The sequence below is a fragment of the Caenorhabditis elegans genome, chromosome V (assembly GCF_000002985.6).
Source record: "Caenorhabditis elegans chromosome V".
NCBI classification, from domain to species: Eukaryota; Metazoa; Nematoda; class Chromadorea; order Rhabditida; family Rhabditidae; genus Caenorhabditis; species Caenorhabditis elegans.
Genome location: NC_003283.11, coordinates 2,499,142 through 2,524,290, shown reverse-complemented (window position 1 = coordinate 2,524,290; position 25,149 = coordinate 2,499,142). Strand labels below are relative to the sequence as shown.

Sequence of the window (25,149 nt, the reverse complement as noted above, 5' to 3'; positions counted from 1 at the left end):
TCAACAAGTAACTACTACATTTGGTGAAGCAACACCGGGTGAGACGCGAGGCTTCCGAAACAATACACGACGAGTTATTAATCCCTCAATTACAAATCCAAGTGTCTTGGTAACTGTTGCCATTGGTCCAGCCACCTCAATATTGGCACTTGTGAAATTGGCAAACGCGTATGACGGAATGATATTGAAGAAGAAAACTATGAACGCATTAAGAAGTGCAATGCGGGTAGCCTGAAGTCTTGAAATTAGGAAATGTGTACTCTATCGAAGTGTAGACCAGCAATTTTTTAGTCGGCAGATTCGGCAAGTCGGAAAATTGCTGGTTTGTCAATTTGCCGGAAGTGTTCAATTTCGGCAAATTGCCAAGTTGCCGAAAAAAACACAATTTGCTTAACATTTTCGGCAGTTGCCGCTTTTCTAGAAAAATTGGAAAATCGCCGGTTAGCCGATTTGCCGGAAAATTAGAAAAAAAAAATTAAAATTCGGCAAATTGTCTGTTTGTGCCAGAAAAATTTCAATTCCGGCAGTTTGCCGGTTTCACGATTTGCCGAAAATTTTCCATTTCGACAATTTGCCGGTTTGCCGATTTGCCGGAAATTTTAATGTTCGGCAAATTGCCAATTTGCAGTTCGCTGGGTTCGCTGGGAGTTCGCATAAATCTGCCACTAAAGAAACATTTACTGGATGCGTACAGTTTTGCCGAAACTTTCCGGCAAATTGGGCAAATCGGCAGTTTGCCAATTTGCCGACTTGCCGGTGTGCCGAAATTTTTCATTTCGGCGATTTGTCGGAAAAAAACACAATTTGCCGCTTTTTGGGAAAACTCGAAAAACGGTTTGCCAATTTGCCGAAAATTTCAATTCCGGCACTATGCCGGAAAAACCACAACTTGCCGAAAATTTTCGACGATTGCCGTTTTCCGGACGAATTCGGCAAATAGGCAAATTTTCGGTTTGTCGAATTGCCGGAAAATTTTAATTCCGGCAATTTGCCGATTTACCGATTTGCCGGAAATTTCAATTTTCGGCAATTGCCGTTATTTCCTGCAAATTCGGCAATTGCCGTTATTTCCTGTAAATTCGGCAAATCTGCAAATTCGGCATATCGGCGAATTGCCGATTTGTCAACTTGTCGGAAATTTTCAATTCCGGCAATTTGCCGATATGCCGATTTGCCGGAAAAATCGTTTGCCGCCCACCCTCTGGTGTAAAAACTCAAAACTTACTATAGACAGTTTCTTATTTGTTTGCGTTTTTGAAGAATAGTGGGAACTGAGAATTCGAATGCAAAGAATCAGGGAAAATACAACATTTAAACAGCCAACAGTTTGCTCATGCAAGACCCAATAAAAATAGTAACAGCTGTTTATGGCACAAAAGAAGCGGTCGCATTCTAACGGGGTATTTATAGAGTTTTTGCAAAATCCAATCATTACAAGTTGATCCAATAAACCATCAGGTATGAGTATGAGTATTATTTCAAATTTGATGATTTTTTCTTGATACCTGCGGAAGAAAATTGGGAAGCACGCGGCAATAACTCTTGAAATAGATATCAATAGTGCCAGAGTTGATCTAATGCTTGCAGTTGAGGAAGATGGCCAAACCAGAAGAAACGCTATATTTTTTGTGATCAAATTAACACGGTAACTTGTGCTTAGATTATATATCTCGACAAAAAACATAAAAAACATTATAATTGCATCAAGTCCGAATTTGAAATAAATTAGTATCATACTTCGATTCACGTGTGCTCGTTTGCAATAGAAGATGGAGAACAGTATGAAAGAGTTCAGGTAGAGCGCCAGGAATGAAAATAAAATCGCTAAAATACTGGTCAGAAGAACGATGAGCAACATTTTTGAGCTTAGATAATCTGAAGGAGGAAGTTGGTCAGAATAGTTTTATACGTCTCGTTAGGCAAAGAAGCTACTAATTGAACAGATTTGTTTTGTTGAAAAAGTCAGAACATTGGAGATGGGAAGTTCATTGAACCAAAAGTCTCAAAATTTTGGGTCTTTACTACAAAATATCCAAAACCGAATTTTTTTAAAATTACCTTATTAGACCCAAAATTGTCTGAAAACACCGAATTTCATAATGAAACTTCTTGAAAACTTTTCAAAAAATAGTTATGACGGGTTAAAAAAATGGCCAAAAATTAGTTAAAATTTGAAATTTGGCCGACTTGTCAAGGTCGCAACGGCTGGAATTTTTTTTTGTTTTTTTTTAAATCAACATTTAAAAAAAAGCTTTGTCCATCAACTTTAGAATATCTAAGTAGAGTTGAAAACCCTAAAATTAGACGGTGATTTCAAAAAAATTAGTTTCCACCCGCTGACATGTCAAATTTGAATTTGTAACTAATTTTAGCTCATTTTTTGAGCCGTCATAACTTTTTTTTGAAAAATTTTCAAGAAGTTTCATTATGAACTTCGGTGTTTTCAGACAATTTTGAGTCTAATAACGCAATAAAAAGTTAGACTACACCACCTTCAAATACAAAAATATGGGAAAATGCTAGTTCGGGGCCAAATTTTGCATAGCGATTGTTGTTACATCCGCCAACACAAGTGGAGTCACCGCAGTTTGTCGGAATACTCGACGTTTGACATAAGCCAGTATATCTGAAAAACCGGCGTTAATTTGGGATGACAGGTTAAAAATCTTTAAGGGTGGAGTAGCATTTCCGGCAAATCGGCAAATCGGCAAGTTGCCGGAATTTAACATTTCCGGCAAATCGGCAAATCGGCAAATTGACGATTTTGCTGAATTTGCCGGAAACACGGCAATTGCCGAAAATTTTCGGCAAATAGTGGTTTTGCACCTTTTTTGGAAATTTCAGAATTGCAATTCATCTCGGCAAAATTGAACGCATCCTATGAATGTTCCTACATCTATTTTGAAAAGTAAGCAAACTATATGAAAATATCTAAAGAAACCTGGAAAAAATGGGAAAATGCGCTGTTTTAAGTGCTTCCGTCGTATAAAAAATCACTCTAAACAGTTCCGGCAAATCGGTAAATTGCCGGAAATGAAAATTGGCAATTTGCCGAATTTGTCGAAAAAAAAATTGCCGAACGGCAATTGCCGCTAATCCCTGTCCGAATAATGTTCCAAGCACTAATGTTCAAATCATGTGTGGGCGGCAAACGATTTTTCCGGCAAATCGGCGAATTGCCGGAATTAAAATTTTCCGGCAAATCGGCAAATTGCCGGAATTTAAATTTTCCGGCAAATCGGCAAGTTGCCGGAATCGAAATTTCCCGGCAAATCGGCAAATTACCGGATTTGAAATTTTCCGGCAAATCGGCAGACCGACAAATTGCCAATAAAGATTTGAACATGCGACAGTGCTATAGATTTTTCAAAAATTGGCAAAAGTGGATAATTAAAAAAAAAAAAAATTTTTTAACTCACTGATCAACACAGTCCGATAATTTTTGACGATCAAAATTGTTGGAATTGGATTCAGAGCGGGATACAATGCAATTGTCAATCCAATGGTTTCTCCTATAATCTCGTTAGAATTTCCCAAAAATATTGTCAGGTAAATCGCGGTTGCAGAAATATGCATCAAGAGGACTGGAATCGAAGTTTGCAGAATTAGAGCAAGTAGTAATTGCTGCTGAATGCTTTTGAACTTGTCACAAGAAGTTGACTGTGACATCAAGTTTTTCATTACCAAATATGCTTTCAGACCGAAGAACACCATTATTGAAGTGGAAAATCCCTGGAGCAAAGATTTGTTTAGAGCTTAAGCCTAATCTTGAACCCACAATTAAGCCCATCGCAATCAGGCATAACCTTGCAGCCTTCCAACTGAAAAAGTGGTCGGTTGTTGAGTTGGCGTACTTGGGCCAGAACAATGGGCCCACATAGTAGAGATCATTGATAGTTGAGAGGTTTTTGACAAGCGGTGGATAGTTTTCACTGAAAATTCGATATTTCAGGGAACATCGAAAAATTGAATATTGTAAAACGAAAAAAAAATTTTTAGAAAATTTATATAAATTCATAAATTTTTTAACAGGTATTTTTTACGGTTATAATTTTAGTTAGGCATAGGCTTAGGCTTAGGCTTCAGCTTAGACTTAGGCTTATGCCTAGGCCTAGGCGTTGGACTAGGCTTAGGCTTAGGCTTAAGCTTATTCTAAGGCTCAGGTTACGGCTTGGCGTCAGTGGCGAGCGTTAGCTCTGATGATATTTAATTCCGATGATCTAAATTAAGGCGTGATATTCTAATTGTAAGGTGTGATAACATATGATATTTATTTTTAAATTTAAATATAGTCTCTTTTTTTGCTTCTTAAAATTTTTTTTTTTGTTAATGAACGAATAGTTTACAACCGCCTCGCTCAAATGTATTTTGATAAAAGTGGCTATTTAGGCTTAAGCCGCGCCATACCGCCGGTGTGTCATAAGGATTTCCTATATTTTATTCCAGTTGGGCATCCTAGTATGTTTTTCGGGCCCTTAGGCTTGCTGGATTGGGATTTCCAATGTTTTATTCAAATTGGGTTTGTTCCTAACTCTAAATAGCCCTTTTTATTTTCTTTTGCGCTCCAAGCGCAAGGAAAAACCTTCTTGTAACTTTTTATGAGGTTAGAATTAGGCTTAGGCTCGCTCGCTTGGGCTTTTTCATTCCGAATGCTACGTTATTACCACACAATTTTTTCAAAAAAACTTTTGTATTCAGCAATATCTAAGTTAGTAAAAAAGTAACTCTTCGGGCCTCAAAATTTTTGTGAAAAATTTACCGAAAAATAGCACAAATGTAAAAACTGTTTTGTTTAATTATAGGTTTTTTTTTCAAAATTTCCGGGGAATACTGACCTATGAAAATGTAATTTAACGTTTTTACGAACTTTTTTCAGAAATATGTCAGAACCAGTGTTTCCAAAAACCTCGAAAAAAAATTGTGTTGCAAAATTGGAAAACAAATATTTTATGAAAATTTATAAAAATTCTACAAATTTTTAACAGTTATTTTTTTACAGTTCCTCTAAGCCATAAAAGTCCTTCTTTTAATACTTTAGTATGTACATTCTGAAAGCCTTTTGGACAATTTTTATTCATTCACAAATTGCTTAAATTAAAAAAAAAAATTTCACACAATTTCCAGATTTCTTTTTAAAAGATGAAAATTCTCAATTAGCATTGAAAATTCATATTTGTTTTTTTGTTGTAATTTTTACAGTTTTTGTGCATCAAAACTGTTTTGAAACTTTTAGAACCACGCTATGAAGTAGAAGCTCTTACTTTATAAATCTATCAGTTTGCTCGTCGGCTCGCATTAAAAATCCCGCTGTACACATAAACGTTATTCCGTTCAGCAATGGTATCATAAACCACGGCACAATTTTCGACGAATCGAATGTTTTCAGTAGATTGCTCCTGAAAAATTGGTACACTTAAATGCTCCGAATATTTGAGCTTACTTTGTGATACTGAGGTATCGATAAATGAAATGAAGGGCCAGAATAGCAACTGACATACCGAAGAAGCCAATGAAAAGCACTGTAAGAGTTAAAATTGGCGGGCTAAAAAAATTATTTTTGAAAACTTACGATTTAGAGTGCAAGCAACATATTTCGGAAATATTGATGCTCTCCAGTTCATTATTATTAAAAATGCAGACTCTTTTGTGAGCATAATCTTAAAAAAAAACGTATCATTCTTTTATTAGCCAAAATGAAAATTGTCGAATTTATTCATTTTCTGTATTTACGAAAAAAATTGCCAATTATCAGAGTATTTCGAATTTTCCAAAAGTGCCAAAAATTTACTGGCTGCGTGAAATTTAAAGCATTCCGAATGGCGGATATTGCTAGTTGCCAAAAATGTCAAAAATTGCCAAAATTGCAGTACTTGGAACTTCTGAAAACCAAAAAATGTGGGAATTTATATGTACTTTTGGTAATTACCCAAAATATAAAGAATTTAAAATTGGAAATTCGTCAAAATTAACAATGTATAAAAATTCATATTTACGGTAATTGTAAAAAGTATAGAGTTTCCAAAATCCGGCAAAATTGTCGATTGCCGGAAAATTTAATTTTCAATAATTGCCGGAATTTCTGAAAATCGGAAATTGTGGAAATTTATTATTTTCCTAATTGCCAAAAAATACCAGAAATTTGAAATTGGAAAAACGCACATACTAACAATGTATAAAAATTCACATTTTCGGTAATTGCAGAAATTTCTAGAGTTTCCAAAATCTGGCAAAATTGCCGATTGCCGAATTTTTCAATTTTTGGTAATTGCCAAAAGCTCCAGAATTTTTAAAATCCGACAACTGCCGATTGGCAAAAAGTCTGAAACCCAGCAAATTTACACGGTTGCCGGAAATGTCAGAAACTGGCAAAATTTGAAATTGGCGAATATTGGAAGTTTTTTTGTAATTGCCGGAATCGGCTGCAACTCCGAAAAATCTGGCAATTGCCAAAATTTCAGGGTGTCAGAGTTTTCAATAAAACGAAACTGCCTATTTCCAAAAAATTTTAAATTTTATCGCATTCCAGTTTTGCAAATTTTCAATTTAATCTATTTTATTCTATTTTTAAAAAAACTCACCGGTTTCTCCGCAAAATACAAAATCGCATAGGTCAGCTCGAAAATGTTGATATACATCATGAGGTACTTATAGGCTCCAAGAGATGCTGGAGATTTTTTGAGTATCAAAAGTATCAGGACAAAATTTATAAAAATCGCACAAATTACAGAAGCGTTCAAAAATATTGCATCGTTGAGCTGCATTTTATGGCTTGTATAAAAGGAACACAATGATTCGGGTATGTGGGTGTCTTGGCAGATGTGATCTGCCAAATTTTGCCAGAGGTGCTAACCAATTTCCGGTACATATAAATACCGTTAACTTTTTTGATGTATCTAGAACATTTTTTTTCGATTGTTTTTCTGAGAAATATGTACGGCAAAACAGGTAGGCAAAGTGTTTCTTTTTTCGCAGTTAAATAATTTCAGGGGGTCAAAAAAGAACGTCGAGGAATCGAGCTGACAGCGTGGGCGTTATTTGGTTTAAATGGAGAACGTGCAATAAATTTCTGAACCGTCTTTCGGTAAGGCAGTATAAAATACATTTGAAGTAGCGGATCGAAAATACACGGAAGTGTACCCATAAATGCCAGAGTGTATTGTGATATAAGGATTTGGTCGCCTGGAAAATTTATTTAAAGGTGGAGTAGGCTCAATTTGTTTGTTTTAAATGACAGAAAATAGACCCTAATGGCCGAATATGACTGTAAAAAAATTTTGAAAAATTTTCTAAATTTTTTATGATTTTTTCATTTTTCAAAAATCAAAAAAACAGCCGAATTAAATTTGAGTGACGTCATTTTCGATATTTTTGCATTTTCAGTTCTGTCGTTATTTTTTTAATTGTCGTTTTTAGGCCAATTTTGAAATTTTAAAGTGCCTGAAAAATTGGCAAACGGTGTTTTAAATCGCATATAGAAGAAAAAATAATGAAAACCCAAAGAATTTGGCCGCGAAAATATCGAAAATGACGTCACTCATTTGCGCGGGAATTCAAATTAAATTCGGTCGTGTCTTTGATTTGGGAAATATTTTTAAAAAAATTATTTAATTTTGAATTTTTTTTAAACAATTACATTTGGTCATTGATGAATTTCCTTACCGGAATACTTATTCCAACAATACATAAATGTAACAGGAACATAGCAGACAAGTGGTAAGATAACTTGAAAAGTTAGGCCCTGAATCCAAAAATTATATTAAAGGTGGAGTAGCGCCAGTGGGGAAAGTGTTAAAAACGACTAATATGGTGCCAAAATGACCGAATATCATAATAAAACAATTCAAAAAAATGTTTGAAAATTTTTTATTTATTGTCAAAAAATGACAATTAATTATTTTTTGCCACTCATAATTTTGGAAGTCGACCAAAAAAAAATATTTTTCAGAAATTTTGGAACTTTGCTAAAACGTCTTAAGATTCCTAAAAACTTTTTTATTTCAAAAATTCTAGAAGTTTGCAGTAATTTCTCTCTTTTTAAAAATATTCAGATCTTTCATAGATTTTTTCAAATTTTTAAAAAATCTAGATTTTTAGAACATTTCAGAACTTTCCAGCCAAAGTTCTCAATGTTTTTTTTTCAATAGTCCAGTCTTTCCATAATTGTCTCAAGTTATCTAGAAGTTTCTTCAAACAGGGGTCGCCACAATGCGTACTACAGTACCCTTACAACATCCTCATATAACCAGTACCCAATCTTCTCTCTTATCCCTTCATATTCTGTAAAAAGACACAACATCTTTTTTTTTTCAATTACAGTTACCCTACAGTATTTCTACAGTAATGCGACAGTACCTCGATCATATTTGACAATTGCAGAACAGTCGATTGCCACACCCAGTATGTCTTGGAAAGAGAGATGCTCATTTTTTTTCTAAAAATTCAGACTATAAATTACAAAATAGACAGACGTATTTGTATTTACGTTTTTTATATGTGAGTAATAATATTAATCACGAGTACGATACTTACCAAATGCATAACAGGAAAAGTAATATAAACGAATAAGAACAGACACTGTTTTCTCGAGGAAAATACGCATCTCTGTTGTAATTTCCTGTTTTTCGTATGTAGCAACACGTATATAATACATACCCCAAAAAACTATATTACTGTTTAACGTGAACACATATATCAAAAATGGTAGCGTCATTGGTTTTGGCTAACATTTTCTCCAAAATCGGCTTTTGTGCAAGTTTTCTAGCAAACTTCTTCATCATTTATTTGACCGTGTTCTTTGTCGAAAATGTCGTCGGAACGTATAAAAAAATGGTCATAATCTTTGCATCGCTGGGAATCATTTTTTCGATAATTGAAGTATTGGCCAGGCCGTTCGCTCATAACTTCAATAACTACCTCATGTACTTTAGTTTTAATTTTTGGATGAAATCTAGAGAAATACCAGAGATTCTTATAATGGTATGGGCTGGCCTGTATGCAACTATACTTGCATTTATCACCAATCAGTTTGTATATCGACATTCTTGCCTGATGGCTACAAACCTGAAAAAGTCATTTGACGGAGTCGGTGGGGTAATGCTGATGATGTATCCTATCCTTCCAGGAGCACTGTATTCGGGGTCATTTTATATATTCTGTTTACCAGACAATGCGGCAGATTCCTATGTCAGGTAAGTGTATTTCAAGGAAGCAGGGCACGGTGGTATGTAGATTCTCAATCGCTTTGGTCATGTGTAGGGCTGTGCAACCGGACGTCCGGTTTTTTCGGACGTCCGAAAAACCGGACGCCGGACGTCCGAATTCGTCCGAATTCGTCCGATTGCACAGCCCTAGTCATGTGCTCTATCGAACATGACCAAAGCGATTGAGAATTTTATTGTAGTCATTTTTCATTTGCATCGAACAACATTAATATATTTTATAGAGAGGAAATACTAATCAACTACGGACTAGTGATAACAGAAGTTCCACGGTTCTTAGCTCTACCGTACAATCCGGATAATACAGTGAGATGGAGCAGCGTTTATTATTTTGTCGGTGCAGTTTCAATTGTATCAGTTCATTACGCTGTCATTTTTTACTATGGCTTGAAAATGCACTTCAACATGAAACAGCAGCTCTTGAAGTTCTCATCCAAAAACCGAAAGCTTCAACGTCAATTTTTCAAGGCGTTAGTTTTTCAAAGCATCGGCCCGACGGTATTTTTGATAGTACCAGCTGTCCCAGTCTTACTCTGTCCCGTAATTGGATCAGATTTTCATTTGAAGTTCAGTTGGCAGACGGGATGGTTGTATTCTCTAATTGGACTTTACCCTCCATTTGATAGCATTTCATTCATGATGATTGTGACGGAATATCGGAAGATCATTGCAGGTTTGCGGAGTTGAACTTTTTTCAGTTGAACTTTTTTCACAGAATTTTTTGTTCAGAAAGATACTTGAGCTTTCATTTAAAACGTGGAATGGAGAACAAGCAAATAAATCATTATTACATATATACAAAAAAAAATGTTTCATCGTTTGTTACAATTATAGTTTAAAAAATAGTAGGAACTGAGAATTCGAATGCGAAGAATCAGGGAAAAGATAACATTTAAACAGCCAACAGTTTGCTCATGCATGACCCAAAAAAAATAGTAACAGCTGTTAATTGCACAAAAGAAGCGGTCGCACTCTAATGGTGTATTTATGGAGTTTTTGCAAAATCCAAACATTACAAGTTGATCCAATAAACCATCAGGTATGAGGTATAAGGTATGCTTCTCATTAGGCAAAGAAGCTATTAATTGAACAGATTTGTTTTGTTGAAAAAGTCAGAACATTGGAGATGAGAAGTTCATTGAACCAAAAATATCAAAAAAAAATAGGTATTTTCTTTTGAAATCACCATAAACAAATTTCTATATCGCTCGGAAGTTTGATTTCAAAATTTGTGTCTTTCAGCACATTTTGGGTAAATACGTACGAAATATTTAAAACCGTTAGTCCTCCTTTACAGGTGGTGTAGTCCAATTTTTAATAGCCTTATTAGACCCAAAATTGTCTGAAAATACCGAATTTCATAATTAAATTTATCGAAAACTTCTCAAAAAAAAGTTATGACGGCTCACAAAATGGCCTAAATAAAATTAGTTAAAATTTGAAATTTGACTGACTTGTGAATGTCGCAGCCGCTGAAAACATTTTTTTTTGAAATCACCGTCAAATTTTGAGTATACAATTTTTTTTTTTTGAGTATACAAATTTTATCTCGCATTTTAAACTTGACCTATGTAGGTATTTTAAAATCAATGGACAAAAAGATTTAGTAAAACAATTTCAAAAACATAGACAAGTTGGTCAAATTTCAAACTTTAACTAATTTCAGGACATTTTTAAGCCGCCATAACTTTTTTTTTGAGAAGTTTTAAATATGAAATTTCCTTTTTCAAAAAATTTTGAGTCTAATAAAGCAACTTGAAAAATTAGACTACACCACCTTTAAAACCAAAAATATGGGCAAATGCTAGTTCGGGGCCAAATTTTGCATAGCGATTGTTGTTACATCCGCCAGCACAAGTGGAGTCACCGCAGTTTGTCGGAATACTCGACGTTTGGCATAAGCCAGTATATCTGAAAAAAATGATGTTAATTTGGACGATGACAGGTTAAAAATCTTTAAAGATGGAGTGGCTCCAGTAAGGGCTTGCAAACAAATTTTTCCGACAAATTGGCAAATTGCCGGAATTGAATATACCGGCAAATCGGCAAACCGGCCAATTGCCGATTTGTCAAATTTGCCGGAAATTTATGTCAAATTTTGGTGTTGCTCTTTTTTTTGGAAATTTTCGAAATTCAATATTAATCGGCAAAATTGTACGCATCCTATGAATGTTCCAACATCTATTTTGAAAAGCAAGCAAATTCTATGAAAATATCTAAAGAAACCTGGAAAAAATTGGAAAAAGCGCAGCTTTAAGTGTCTCAGTCTTCGTATAAAAAATCACTCTAAACAGTTTCGGCAAATTGCCAGAAATGAAAATATCCGGCAAATCGGCAAACCGGCAAATTGCCGGAATTAGAAATTTCCGGCAAATCGGCAAAGTGCCGGGAATGAAAATTGACAATTTGCCGATTTGCCGAATTTGTCGAAAAAAAAATTGCCGAACGGCAATTGCTTATCTCTGGCCGACTAATGTTCAAATAATGGGTGAGCGGCAAACGATTATTCCGGCAAATCGGCAAACCGAAAATTTGCCGATAGAGATTTGAACATGCGACTGTGCTATAGATTTTTCGAAAAGTGGCAAAAACTCAGTAATTGCCACTTTTTGACTATAACATGTTAAAAATTTTCTAAGATATTCGAACATTTTGGCACCATAGGAATAATTTTTAACAATCTCCTATTTTTCCGCAAAATTTGCGATTTAAAATCAAAACTGTTTGAATTGAAAATTTAAAAAAAAACTCACTAATCAACACAGTCCGGTAGTTTTTGACAATTAAAATCGTTGGAATAGGATTCAGCGCAGGATACATTGCAATTGTCAACCCAATGGTTTCTCCTATAATCTCGTTCGACTTTCTCATAAATATTGTCAGGTAAATCGCGGTTGCAGGAATATGCATCAAGAGGACTGGAATCGACGTTTGCAGAATTAGAGCAAGTAGTAATTGCTGCTGAATGCTTTTGAACTTGTCAGAAGAAGTTGACTGTGACATCAAGTTTTTCATTACCAAATAAGCTTTTAGACCGAAGAACACCATAATTGAGTTGGAAAATCCCTGGAGCAAAGATTTGTTTAGAGCTTAAGCCTAATCTAAAACGCACAATTAAGCCCATTGCAATCAGACATGACCTTGCAGCCTTCCAACTGAAAAAATGCTCGGTCATTGAGTTGGCGTATTTGGGCCAGAACAATGGCCCCACATAGTAGAGATCATTAATAGTTGAGAGGTTTTTGACAAGTGGTGGATAGTTTTCACTGAAAATTTTAGTTTTTGAGATTAATTTTCTTTGAAATAATTTCAGGGAAAATTGAAAAATTGGAAATTGTAAAACAAAAAAATTTTAAGAAAATTTATGTAAATTCTATAAATTTTTTAACAGGTATATTTTTACGGTAATAATTTTAGTTAGGATTGGGCTGAGGCTTAGGCTTAGGCTCAGGCTTAGGAAGAAAAAAGAGAAAAAAAATTCCAAGAAGTTTCAAAAAATTCTGCAAAAAAAAAGAAAAAAAGCGACAAAAAATCGGAAAACATGGGGCATTCTGAAATCGAAAAAAAAACACAAAAAAAAGGGCAAAAAAGGACCAAAAAAGATAAAAGTTTAAAAAAATAGCGAAAATTTTTTTTGACAGTGTTGGGGAGTTTAACTCATATTTAGACGCTACTCCACCTTGAAGCTGTGGAATATAATTTAAAAAAAATTTCATTTGTATATTCTGAAAGCTTTTTTGGGAGTTTTTTTTTATTCGTTCAAAAAAAAAAAATTTTCTTTGAAAATTTTTTTTACACAATTTTCAAATTTTTTTCAAAATCAAAACTTCTAAAAAAATTTCCTCTTATATAATTTTCACTTCTTTTTACTACTTTGAAACTTTTCGATGCTCTCACTTTATGAATCGATCAGTTTGCTCGTCGGCCCGCATTAAAAATCCGGCTGTACACATAAATGTTATTCCGTTCAGCAATGGTATCATAAACCATGGCACAATTTTCCACGAATCGAATGTTTTCAATAGATTGCTCCTGAAACATTGGTAGACTTTAATGCTCCAAATATTTGAGCTTACTTTGTGATACTGAGGTATCGATAAATAAAATGAAGGGCCAGAATAGCAACTGACATACCAAAGAAGCCAATAAAAAGCACTGTGATAGTTAAAATTGGCGGGCAAAAAAATTATTTTTGAAAACTTACGATTTAGAGTGCACGCTGCATATTTCGGAAAAATAGATTCTCTCCAGTTCATGATTATTAAAAATGCAGACTCTTTTGTAAGCATAATCTAGAAAAATCATACTTTGTATTTTTTTTATTAGGCAAAATGAAAATTGTCGAATTTATTCATTTTCTGTATTTACGAAAAACATTGCCGATTGTCAGAGTTTTTCTAATTTTCCAAAAGTGCCAAAAATTTACAGACTACTAGAATTTTTTCCTTTTTTTTGACGGATATTGCTAGTTGCCAAAAAATGTTAAAAATTAATTGCCGACTGCCGGAAATTTAAAATTTCAGTATTTGCTGAACTGCTGAAATCTGGCTGTAACCGTTTGCCGAACATTTCTGAAATTGCATGACATTTACTGAAATCCGGCGTCAAAAATACGTGAAAATCTGAAATTGAGATATTGCCGGTTGCCAAAAAACTGACAATTGCCAAAAATATTTGTAAGATTTTAAAATCAAAATTTTTCAAAATTGACGATTGCCGGAATATTTAATTTTCAATAATTGTCGGAATTTATGAAAACCAAAAAATGTGGGAATTTATATATACTTTTGGTAATTGCCAAGAATGCCAGAAATTTAAAATTGAAATTTCGGCAAAATTTTCAATGTACGGAAATTCAAATTTTGGGTAATTGTAGAAAAATCTAGAGTTTCCGAAATCCGGCAAAATTGCCGATTGCCGGATTTTTTAATTTTTGGCAATTGAAAAAATTGCCTAAAAATTTTAAAAATCCGACAACTGCCGATTGGCAAAAGTTCTGAAATCCAGCAAATTTACACAGTTGCCGGAAATGTCAGAAACTGGCAAACTTTGAAATTGGTGAATTTCGGAAATTTTTTGTAATTGCCGGGATCGGCTGAAACTCCAAAAAATTCTGACAATTGCCAAAATTTTAGGTTGTCAGAATTTTCAATAAAGCGAAACTGTCCATTTCCAAAAATTTTAAATTTTATAGCATTCCAGTTTTGCAAATTTTCAATTTAATCTATTTTATTCAAATTTAAAAAAAACTCACCGGTTTCTCCGCAAAATACAAAATCGCATAGGTTAGCTCAAAAATGTTTATATAAATCATAAGATACTTATAGGCTCCAAGAGATGCTGGCGACTTTTTGAGTATCAAAAGTATTAGGACAGTGTTTATAAAAATCGCGCAAATTACCGAGGAATTCAGAAAAATCGCATCGTTGAGTTGCATTATTGGCTTGTAAAAAAAATGAACATAACGATTCGGGTGTAGATAGACACCCCAATTCACAGATGCGCCAAATTTTGTCTGAGGTGCTAACCAATTTCCGGTATTGTATAGGTATCTGAATACCGTTTCCGATAACTCTATTTGATGTAACTAGAACATTTTTTTTTTCGAGTTTTTCTCTTCGGACAGTAATGAGAAATGGATTGATTAATCTTATTTTTGGTGTAACATTATAAAGGAGGAGTCAAAAAAGAACGTCGTGGAATCGAGCTGACCGCGTGGGCGTTATTTGGTCTAAATGAAACACATGCAACAAAATTCTGGATCGTCTTTCGGTAAGGCAATATAAAATACATTTGAAGTAGCGGATCGAAAATACACGGAAGTGTACCCATAAATGCCAGAGTGTATTGGGATATTAGGATTTGATCGCCTGGAAATTTTATTTAAAAGTGGAGTAGGCTCAATTTTTTAATTATTATACTCGAAATTGTCTGAAAAGACCGAATTTCACAATGAAGCATATTGAAAACTTGCCAAAAAAGTTTTGGCGGCTCAAGATATGGCCTGAAATTAGTTAAAATTTAAAATTTGAACAATTATTTTTATTTTAAATGACAGAAAATTTACCCTAATAGCCGAATATGACTGTAAAATGTTTTTTGAAACATTTCCAAAATTTTTTATGATTTTTTCATTTTTTCAAAAATCAAAAAAAAACAGCCGAATTAAATTTGAGTGACGTCATTTTTGATGTTCTTGCATTTTCATTTCTGTCGTTTTTTTAATTGTCGTTTTTAGGCCAATTTTGAAATTTTAAAGTGCCTGAAAAAGTGGCAAACGGTGTTTTAAATCGCACACACAGAAGAAAAAATAATGAAAAACCCGAAGAATTTGGCCAGACAACTCGGAAATTTCGAAAATGAGGTCACTCATTTGCGCGGGAATTCAAATTTAATTCGGCTGTTTTTCTTTTTTTTTTTGATTTTGGAAGAATTTTTAAAATCATTAAAAACTTTTTAAAAAAATGTTTAACATTTACATTCGGTCTTAAATGAATTTCGGTACTTATGGGTTTCGTTCCCCCCCAGTATGTTTTCCATAGTTTTTAATAGAGACGTGAACTTTTTTTTCATTCTCAGGCTTAGGAAGATGGTTTCCTAAGCCTGAAAATGAAAACAGTATTAAAATAAACTTTCACGTGTGGATTAAAATTAAAAATTCAGTATTAAATAATTGAATGAACATTTTGGGGGGAACGAAACCCATAAGTACCTGAATTTCCTTACCAGAATACTTATTCCAACAATACATAAAAGTAACAGGAACATAGCAGACAAGTGGTAAGATAACTTGAAAAGTTAGACCCTGAATCCAAAAATTATATTAAAAGTGGAGTAGCGCCAGTGGGAAAAGTGTTAAAAACTACGTCTATGGTGCCAAAATGACCGAATATCATAATAAAATTTTTCAAAAAAAAAAATGTTTTTGAAAATTTTTTATTTACTGTCAAAAAGTGACAATTACTCAGTTTTTGCCACTCATAATTTTGGAAGTCGACCAAAAAAAAAAGTTTTTTCCTACATTTTTATACTGTAATTTTGTTTTAATTATTTGTATTACAACATTGTAGGGGTCGAGAAATTGAGATATTGCTTAGAATTTTCTTAAAATCATATTCTCATATTTTTCAAAATTTTGGCACTTTTCCAAAACTTTGACCGGAAATTATGGAAAATCTAAAAAAAAAATATTTGAAAATTTTTTTGGAGTGCTTTATTATGATATTCGGTTGTCTTGGATCATTATAAATGTATTTAGACAAAATCCCCACTGGCGCTACTCCATATTTAAACATTTTTTCCTCCATTTCCCACCTTGATCAATGTCTTCAGCATGATTCGGGTCTGACTAGAAATGCTAGATGAAATAGTAGAATTCAATATTTTCATAGCAACATGCTTCCAGTAACTGCCAATTATTGGCACGTACAGTGTCGCTGTAGCGCATGCCAATGTATTGATTGTCATGCAAATGTGATGAGAATTTGCAAATCCTCCAAAAACTTTGTAAACTTCGAGTTGATATGTTGGATGTAAACTTAGAGTCTCCTTATATACCTCGGCGTGGTTTTGAGAAGGGATATAAGTTAAGATCTGAAACTTGTATTTATATTGTTTGTATTTATAGTAGGTAATTTGAATTTTCCGCCAAATTTTAGAAAATTTGAAATTTGTAAATTTCTCACATAAACTAAAATTGGAATCAAATAGTGCCACGTAAACTTCATCGTTTCCAGATTAGACTTTCTAGAATCAAAATATTTCAGACACATAGTACGGTAGAAGAGTGCATGTAGGTTGATGAAGCCGGTTACTGTAATCATTACCTAAATTTGAATGAATTTTAGAATTATTGATAAAACGTTACATTACCAAGAGTAGAACATAGGAGTTGAAACAGAAAGATGGGCCAATAAATTTGCAAAATCCATCACAGAGGAGAGGCATTGATTGTTTGTTGTTGACATTTCTGAAATTTATAATGCACTTGGCAAAACGTTGCCTAAGTTTGGAAGAAAATTTCCGAAGTTTGGCAGAAAATTGCCAAAATTTTGTAGAAAATTGCCAAAATTTTGTAGAAAATTGCCAGAGTATGGCAAAAAGTTGTCAGAGTTTGGCAGAAAGCTCTCAAAGTTTGGGAGAAAGTAGCCAAAGATTAGTAGAACGTTGCCAAAAATTTTCCAGAAAATTGCCAAAATTTAGTAGAAAGTTTCCAAAATTTGGCAGAAAATTGCCAAAGTACGGCAGAAAGTTGCCAAAGTTTAATAGAAAGTTGCCAAAGTTTTGCAGAAAAGGCCAGAATTTGATAAAAAATCGCCAACGTTTAGCAGAAAGTTGCCAGAGTATGGCAGAAAGTTGACAAAGTTTGGCAGAAAGGAGCCAAAATTTAGTAGAAACTTGCCGAAATATGGGAGAAACTTGACAGAGTTTAGTATAAACTTGCCAAAGTTTGGTAGAAAATTGCCCAAAATTTGGTAGAAACTTGCCAAAATTTAGTAGAAACTTGCCAAAATTTGGCAGACCTCTGTCAAATTTTGGCAGAAAATTAGCCAAGTTTGGCAGAAAGTTGCCAAAGTTTGCCAGAAAATTGCTAAATTTTTGGTTTAAAATTGCCAAAGATTAGCAGACAGAAAGGTGCCAAAAATTTGCCACAACTGCCAAAATTTGGCTTTGAAATTTGCCAAAGTATCGGAGAAAGTTGCCAAAGTTTGGTAGAAAGTTGCCAGTTTCACAGAAAATTGGCCAAGTTTGGCAGAAAATTGCCAAAGTTAAGCAGAAAATTGCCAAAATTTGGCTTTGAAAGTTGCCAAAGTATCGGAGAAAGTTGCCTAAGTTTGGAAGAAAACTGCCAACGTTTTACAGAAAGTTGCCAAATTTCGGTAGAAAGTTGCCATAATTTGGCAGAATAATGCCAAAATATTGGCAGAATATTGCCAAAATGTAGCAAAAAGTTGCCAACATTTTGCAGAAAGTGGTCAAAATTTGGTAGAAAATTGCCTGTTTGGCAGAACATTTCCAAATTTTTTTACAGAAAGTTGCCAGGGTTTGGCAGAAAGTAACCCCCAAATGTCAAGTAGATTTTTTTTCAATTTCATGACAAGTTTTGAGATTAAAAAAACAAACGATGCACCCTATTATTATAGTTTTCAAATATGTGCGTGCAAAAAACAAAGTGGAAATTTGTTTTCAACATAAGAGTTTCTAATGAACATTTGATTTTTTGGTTTAAAAATTTTCTAATTGTTAAAAGGAAAGTTTCTAACAAAATTCATAGATTAACTGAAAATATTTTTCAAAAAAAAACTCACCTAACTTGCGTCACAAAAGCCGCCGTTGCCAATACAAAAAATCAACAGGTACATAGTAAAATGCAGGCATAGGCAAATGAAATAAAAAGTTGGCCAATAGGATCTAGATACAAGCTGTAAAAGTTCCATGAGCGATATATGAGGTGGAATATAATGAAATTGGCTATGAGCTTGATGTCTGGTTGGATAATAATAATTCTGGGGTTGGATAATTCACAGAAAATGGAAATGGAAAAAAAGTGTAAATCAAATTTCAATTTTGCGAGTCAGAGCCGTAATAAGAGGGCGGGAACAATCACAAATCAGAAGCAAATCCAAAACTATGTTTTGTTGGAGATATGTTGGTTTTCCTGTGACCTAGTCTTCAAAATAGTTGTGAAAAGTCGAACAATTAGAAAACCGAACTCGATATTTGAAAAAAAAACATCGCAACCCTCCATTGATGCGAGCTGCTAACTAAAAATAGATAAATTGCGATTTGAGCCTAAGCCTAAGCCTGAAGCTAAGAATTAAGCCCAGCCTAGGCCTAATTCTAAGTCTCAGCCCAAGCCTCAGCCTTTGCCTAAGCCTAAGCCTAAAGCTAAGGCTAAGCCAACGCCTGGACGTAAAGCATGATCCTAAGGCCTGAGCCGTAGTCTAAGCCTAAGCCTAAAAAACCTGAGCCTTAGCCTTAGCCTAAATCTAAGCCTAAGTTTTAGCTTTAGCCTAAGCCTAAATCTAAGCCTAAGACTAAGCCTAGGCCTAGGCATAATTTTTCAATGTACACCAAATTGTAAAACAAATAAGTTTCTAGCAACTTTATTCATTTTCAGAAAAAAATTATTTTGGAGCAATAATAAAGCAAAAATGTTTAAACAGAAAGTATAGTTCCCCGATTCGGACTAGAATTCGCCACACTGGTTTGTGCTGAGCAGCCACAGAAAATTAATCTCCGGACCGCAGACCGATAGGGTAGTATGAAATAGATTTGGAGCAGTGGATCGAAAAAACAAGGAAGAGTGCCGAAAAACGCGATCGAATACTGTGATATCTCGATTTGTTGTCCAGAATATTTATTCCAGCAAAAAAGTATACTGATAGGAACATAGCAGATAAGTGGTAAGAGTACTTGAAGATTAAGGCCCTGTAAGGAAATTTTTTTATAAAAATTGGCTACCTACCAGCTTCAGATGAACCTAAATGAAAAAGTAAAGTGCTATAAGCGACCAGAATATGTCAAATCGGTAGCCAAAAATTAAAGGTTTTAGCTTAAATTAGCCCTTTTTTAGACTCTGCCCCGTCAAAAAAAACTGAACTTGGCCCATTCAGCTATGTTTTTTTAAAACCAACCTTAACCAACAGTTCACTCATAACTCGTGTCGATTTCGATGATGCCGTTGAAATGCTAGATTTGAGAATTTTCATAGCAATACGCTTCCAATAATTGCCAATTATTGGAAAATAAATTGTATTAAATGCATAAATCGCTGTGTTGAAATTCATACAAAAATGATGGGAATTGGCGAATCCACCGAAATTTTTATAAGGTTCAAAGTTGTAGTTTGGGTGTAGGTTCAGGGTTTCCATGTAGACATCTGCGTGGTTTATTGGGGCAAAGTAGGTGAGAATCTGCGATTTTTAAACTTTGGGAAGTCTAAAAGTCTTAAGAATTAAACGTGGTGTAGTCGAATTTTTTATGGTGCTTTATTAGGCTCAAAATTGTCTGAAAAAAACTGAATTTCATAATGAAACTTCTTGAAAACTTCTCAAAAAGAAGTTATGACGGCTCAAAAAATGGCCTAAAATTTGTTAAAATTTCACGTGATGTCAGAGTGTCCCATCTCGGTTTGATCTACGTAGATCTACAAAAAACGCGGCAGAAGAGACGCAGAGTTCTCAACTGATTTCGCATGGTTAAGAACGTGCTGACGTCACATATTTTTGGGAAAAAAATTCCCGCACTTTTTTGTAGATCAAACCGTAACAGCCTGACAGCACGTGAATTTGAAATTTGACTTGTCAGCGGCTGGTAACAATTTTTTTTTATTTGGTAAAAAAAAATTAAAAATCTCGCCGTTCATCGGCTTTAAAATACCTAAATGAAGTTGAAAACGCAAGATATTTACATTGTATGCTCAAAATTTGACGGTGATTTCAAAAAATGTTTATTTTAACTAATTTTAGGCCATTTTTTGAGCCGTGATAACTTTTTTTTGAGAAATTTTCAAGAATTTTCATTATGAAATTCAGTTTTTTCAAACAATTTTAAGTCTAATAAAGCAATATAAAAAATTCGACTACACCACCTTTAAACGTACAAGTGGGGTCATCGGTATCAAATAATGCAGCGAGAACTTCAGCGATGCCCGATTAGATTTTCGAGTCTCAAAATGCTTTAGACACATTGTACGGTAACACAACGTGTGTAGATTGATCAGGCCGGTTACAGTGATCATAGTCTGAAATTTAAGTACTTGAACAAAAATGAAGATAAAATTTCCGATTACTAAAAGCAAATTGTAACAGTGATAACAAAACCATGGACCAATGAACTTGCAAATCCCATCACAAAGCAGAGCCATTGAGATTTTGTTGTTGACATTTCTGAAGAAAATCACAAAATTATGACGGCTAAGCATCAATCGAATTGCAATTTTGGTTTTTTTCTCGAATTTTCTGGGATGTCTTTTTTAGTCTCTTTTCCCCCGCCCAGACTAAGCCTAAGCCTGAGCCTAAGCCTCAGCCTAAGCCTGAGCTTAAGCCTCAGCCTAAGCCTAATTCTAAGCCAGACTAAGCTGGTCCACAACTTTGTAACCGTTAAAACTTACCTAACCTGCAATATAAAAGCAACTGTAGCAAGTACGAAAGAGGCCGTGTTCGAAGGATATAAAAACCACCGTAAGTTTCTGATGGTTCGACTTGTGCGGTAGTAGATCAAAAGGAACATTGAAGAGTGAAGACACAGACAAATAGAAAAGAATATTGTCCAATAGACTCGAGAAATTGTTTGCAGGGGTTCCATGTGCCAAAAAGCGTAAACGTTTTGAAACAATTTTTCTAGGCTATAGGAGAAATGTAATTATAGGCTAGAAAGGTATTGCCAAAAATTATTATTTAATATCAAAACAACACCAGGTGTTAGAAGTCAACATCCACAGCTACATAGAGCAACGCAGAAACTATGAAAGTAATAAAAACTAGGCTTATCTAGTCTTAGGCTAAGGTCTAGTCTTTAGCGTGGGCCTAATTAGGCCTAAACTTAGGCTAATTTTTAGGCTTAGGCTTAGGCTTCGGCTTCGGCAGAGGAAAAGAAATAAAGCAGAAAATATTCATAAATACAGTATTAATTTACAAATTGATCAATTAACATGAGAAAATGTGTAGACAATCTCCTGACAGTAGTGGTCTCCCGGGCGAAGAGAGACGTCGGGGAAGTGATCCTAAATTCAGATATTTGTTTTAAAACACTTTACAAGAACAAGATGACTTACAAAATTTGGAGCTGCCGAGTGGAATTGTGGCTCGATTGCCAACGCCTTGTTGGCCTTGTAATGCTCCCCCTTTTTGCCTTTACAATCCAAAAATTTCGACGCATAGAGATGAATAACCGGGTAAGAAGTTGTGATGGAAAGTTCAATTCCAGACTTTTCGCTCCAAAATCTCAAGTAAGTCGATGGAGTTGATGGCGGGGTCTTCTTAGTGATCACTAAATCATTATCCAAATCCAGCAACTCCTCCGCGTCCTTCCCCGACTCTTTCAGCTGCTTCCCACTCCGAAAATCGAATCCGGTGTCGGTGACGGATCGGATGGCTCCAGTTGGGCAGAACGTATCGTCCACCTCCACGAACTCGTCGGCTTCCATCTCCAGAAAGTGCTCGGCGACGGTATCCGAGCCGTCTAGGTTCCAGTAGGCGTGATTGGTGAGAGCGAGCAGGCCCGGGGTGTCGCATGTCGCGTGGTGCTCGATGATGAGCTGGTTACGGTCATTTACAGTGTAGGTTACCTGGAAAATTGTTTAGACGGTTTGATCTACAAAAAATGCGGGAATTTTTTGCCCAAACAAATGTGACGTCAGCACGTTCTTAACCATTCGGAATCAGTTGAGAACTCTGCCGCATTTTTTGTAGATCTACGTAGATCAAGCCTAAATGAGACACTCTGACACCAAGTGTAGGCGCTTAAAAAACTCACATCAATTTTCGCATCGCCAGGAAGCCCGTCATCCTGCTCATTGGCCCGAACGCTAAAGGAAACCGACTCTGGAGCGTGGCGGACTACTTCCCATTTTCTCTGAAATTGAATTAAATCCTGGAAATAATTTCAGGCTCAATATCTTACATATCCCAGTCCATTGGGCCCGCCGTGAAGATAATGCGGCCCGTTGTTGGGCGTCATTGTGTACTGTTTCCCGTCAAAGTGTAATGTCGAGTTTTTGATTCGATTCGCGACTCTTCCGACAGTCTTTCCAATAGAGGCGGCGTCTTTTTCGAATTCTGAAAAGAAGGTTTTTGCTTAGGCTTAGGACTAGGCTTAGGCTCAGACTTAGGCATAGGCATAGACTAAGGCTTAGATTTAGACAAAAATCTTACCATCAATAGTGTCAAATCCTAACACCAAATCCTGATTCTTTCCGTTTTTGTCCGGAAATGTTAATTTTGCCAACGTGGCACCGAACGGGAGAAGAGTCGCGGTGAGACCCTGCTTGTTTGCAATTTCGATGAATCCTGAGGCCATGATGGTAGAGAGGGCTCTGGAAATGAAAATATTGAAAATTGGCAAAAAGCACACGGCCGCAAAAAGGAGAAAAATCGGGCAAGCAAAACAGGTAATTTTCAGAATTTACACGTGCCGTCAAACAGTCCCATTTTGGTGTGATCTACAAAAAATGCGGGACTTTGTTGCAGAGAAAAATGTGACGTCAGCACACTCTTAACCATACGAAATTTGTTGAGAAGTCTGCGTCTAAATTCCTGCATTTTTGGTAGATCACACCGAAATGGGACACTTTGACACTTTTCAGAAAACTCAAAGTAAAATGGGGAAAATGAAAGCTTAAAATGTTTCACTATCGCAAAATTCCAGCGACCAAAAATTGAAATTAAGAGGATTAAACCTTCAATTTATGTGACACGTGGAATAAACGTGAACTGATAAAAATGGGACGAAACAAAAAGACACCTAAAAAATCGGAGAGTGACCCAAGTCACGTAGAGACGCAGTAATAATAAGAAGAAAAAACATTACTGCAGCAGCAGTGTATTTACTCGGTCAAACGTTTTGGTGTGACTGGACCACTGGATCAGAATTATTGATCCGTTTTTTTGTATGCACTTTGATCGGGAATATTTAGGTTAGGGAATTTGGGTAAAAAAATGAAAAAAGAAAATTAACAAAATTTCAATTTCCTAAGGAATTTTTTTTTTGGAAAAAAAATTATTGAAATTTTCCGGCTAATCGACAAACCGGCAATCCGGCAAATGGCCGATTTGCCGGAATAAAAAAAACTAATTAATATAGTTGGAGAGCACAGCAATACCAAAACTAGGTTTTTTATTTACGCGGGAATTCAAAAAAAAATCGCGGGCGGCAAATGATTTTTTCCGGCAAATCGGAAAATTGCCGGAATTGAAAATTTCCGGCGAATCGGAAAATTGCCGGAATTGAAAATTTCCGGCAATGCGGCAAATTGCCGGAATTGAAAATTTCCGGCAAATTGGCAAACTGGAGGAATTGAAAATTTGCGGCAAATCGGCTAAAATTGCCGAAAGTGAAACACACAAATCTTGCCGAATTTGACGGAAAAATGGCAAATGACGAAAATTTGAAAATTTCAGAATTTCAATTTTAATCGACAAAATTGCACGCAAAGTAAGTAAATTCTATGAAAATATCTAAAGAAAAAGGGAAAAATTTTCCAAAAAGGCACAGTTTTAAGGGTTTCCGTCTCATAAAAAATTCCTCTAAAAACTTCCGGCAAATCGATTTTCGGCAAACGGCAAATCGGCAATTTACCGAAAATTAAAATTTCCGGCAAATTGGAAAACCGGCAATTTGCTTATTTGCCAAATTTGTCATCCAAACCTGAGGTAGTCCACCCTTAAAAATTGTTTCTCATTACTAAAAATTGAAGTTTATAAAAATTTGCTCCTAATTTGCTCCGCTCTGCAATGTTTTTTAAAACCATTTCAAAGTTCGACAACTCCTCAAAAAAATAGGTAAATAATTTCAGGCATAAATTATTATATTAATTAAAAAAATAATTATTTTGAAAACTTCAAGAGAACTGAAATTAAGTGAGAAGAAAATGCGAATAAAAATAAAAATTTTTTTTGAAAGCCAAGATATAGGCGGAGCCTACTTCAAGTGTTTTTTACTGTAATGATTTGTTAAAACCTTTTGAAGTCAAGTTAAAATCTTTTGTGCTGAAAAAATAATTTTCGTGGTGCCAGGCTGCCCCATTACGGTTTGATCTACAAGAAATGCGGGAATTTTCGCCCCCAAAAAATGTGACGTCTGCACGTTCTTAACCATGCAAAATCAGTTGAAAAGTCTGCCGCATTTTTTGTAGATCTACGTATATCAAACCAAAATGGGGCACTCTGACACCACGTGATTTTCCAAAACTCTAGCAAATCGAAGTATT

General features: G+C 35.0%; 6 protein-coding genes and 2 pseudogenes across 8 annotated transcripts; 1 reads left to right on the top strand and 7 right to left on the bottom strand.

Moving 5' to 3' along the window:
- srbc-81 (Serpentine Receptor, class BC (Class B-like)) lies at window positions 1–1,858 on the bottom strand (the record flags this gene model as incomplete). The annotated part of the gene is made up of 2 exons (NM_071289.2): window positions 1–231; window positions 1,226–1,858. The coding sequence occupies 2 exons, from the start codon at window positions 1,856–1,858 to the stop codon at window positions 1–3; spliced, it is 864 nt and encodes a 287-aa protein (NP_503690.2).
- A 661-nt stretch (window positions 1,859–2,519) lies between these two features.
- str-257 (Serpentine receptor class r-10) lies at window positions 2,520–6,761 on the bottom strand (the record flags this gene model as incomplete). The annotated part of the gene is made up of 7 exons (NM_071288.2): window positions 2,520–2,626; window positions 3,420–3,732; window positions 3,779–3,932; window positions 5,262–5,396; window positions 5,441–5,519; window positions 5,570–5,657; window positions 6,579–6,761. 7 exons carry the CDS (start codon window positions 6,759–6,761, stop codon window positions 2,520–2,522), a joined length of 1,059 nt encoding a protein of 352 aa, NP_503689.2.
- A 221-nt stretch (window positions 6,762–6,982) lies between these two features.
- C01B4.2 lies at window positions 6,983–7,738 on the bottom strand (annotated as a pseudogene). The gene is made up of 2 exons: window positions 7,660–7,738; window positions 6,983–7,179 (listed from the first exon to the last, which is right to left on the bottom strand). Coding segments are annotated over exons 1-2 (276 nt in total).
- A 959-nt stretch (window positions 7,739–8,697) lies between these two features.
- str-76 (Seven TM Receptor) lies at window positions 8,698–10,057 on the top strand (the record flags this gene model as incomplete). The annotated part of the gene is made up of 3 exons (NM_001368449.1): window positions 8,698–9,188; window positions 9,443–9,891; window positions 9,948–10,057. 3 exons carry the CDS (start codon window positions 8,698–8,700, stop codon window positions 10,055–10,057), a joined length of 1,050 nt encoding a protein of 349 aa, NP_001355376.1.
- Window positions 10,058–11,022: 965 nt separating this feature from the next.
- str-258 (Serpentine receptor class r-10) lies at window positions 11,023–14,655 on the bottom strand (the record flags this gene model as incomplete). The annotated part of the gene is made up of 7 exons (NM_071285.1): window positions 11,023–11,129; window positions 11,972–12,284; window positions 12,331–12,484; window positions 13,116–13,250; window positions 13,295–13,373; window positions 13,423–13,510; window positions 14,473–14,655. The coding sequence occupies 7 exons, from the start codon at window positions 14,653–14,655 to the stop codon at window positions 11,023–11,025; spliced, it is 1,059 nt and encodes a 352-aa protein (NP_503686.1).
- A 228-nt stretch (window positions 14,656–14,883) lies between these two features.
- srd-62 lies at window positions 14,884–18,655 on the bottom strand (annotated as a pseudogene). Its single transcript has 6 exons — window positions 18,527–18,655; window positions 17,091–17,187; window positions 16,904–17,044; window positions 16,533–16,811; window positions 15,945–16,023; window positions 14,884–15,088 (listed from the first exon to the last, which is right to left on the bottom strand). Coding segments are annotated over exons 1-6 (930 nt in total).
- A 721-nt stretch (window positions 18,656–19,376) lies between these two features.
- Window positions 19,377–21,527, bottom strand: srd-61 (Serpentine Receptor, class D (Delta); the record flags this gene model as incomplete). The annotated part of the gene is made up of 5 exons (NM_071284.1): window positions 19,377–19,649; window positions 19,856–20,134; window positions 20,824–20,964; window positions 21,013–21,109; window positions 21,334–21,527. The coding sequence occupies 5 exons, from the start codon at window positions 21,525–21,527 to the stop codon at window positions 19,377–19,379; spliced, it is 984 nt and encodes a 327-aa protein (NP_503685.1).
- A 337-nt stretch (window positions 21,528–21,864) lies between these two features.
- Window positions 21,865–23,240, bottom strand: C01B4.6 (Aldose 1-epimerase; the record flags this gene model as incomplete). Its single annotated transcript, NM_071283.1, has 5 exons — window positions 21,865–21,945; window positions 21,997–22,509; window positions 22,698–22,796; window positions 22,845–22,999; window positions 23,096–23,240. 5 exons carry the CDS (start codon window positions 23,238–23,240, stop codon window positions 21,865–21,867), a joined length of 993 nt encoding a protein of 330 aa, NP_503684.1.
- Between the last annotated feature and the right edge of the window lie 1,909 nt (window positions 23,241–25,149).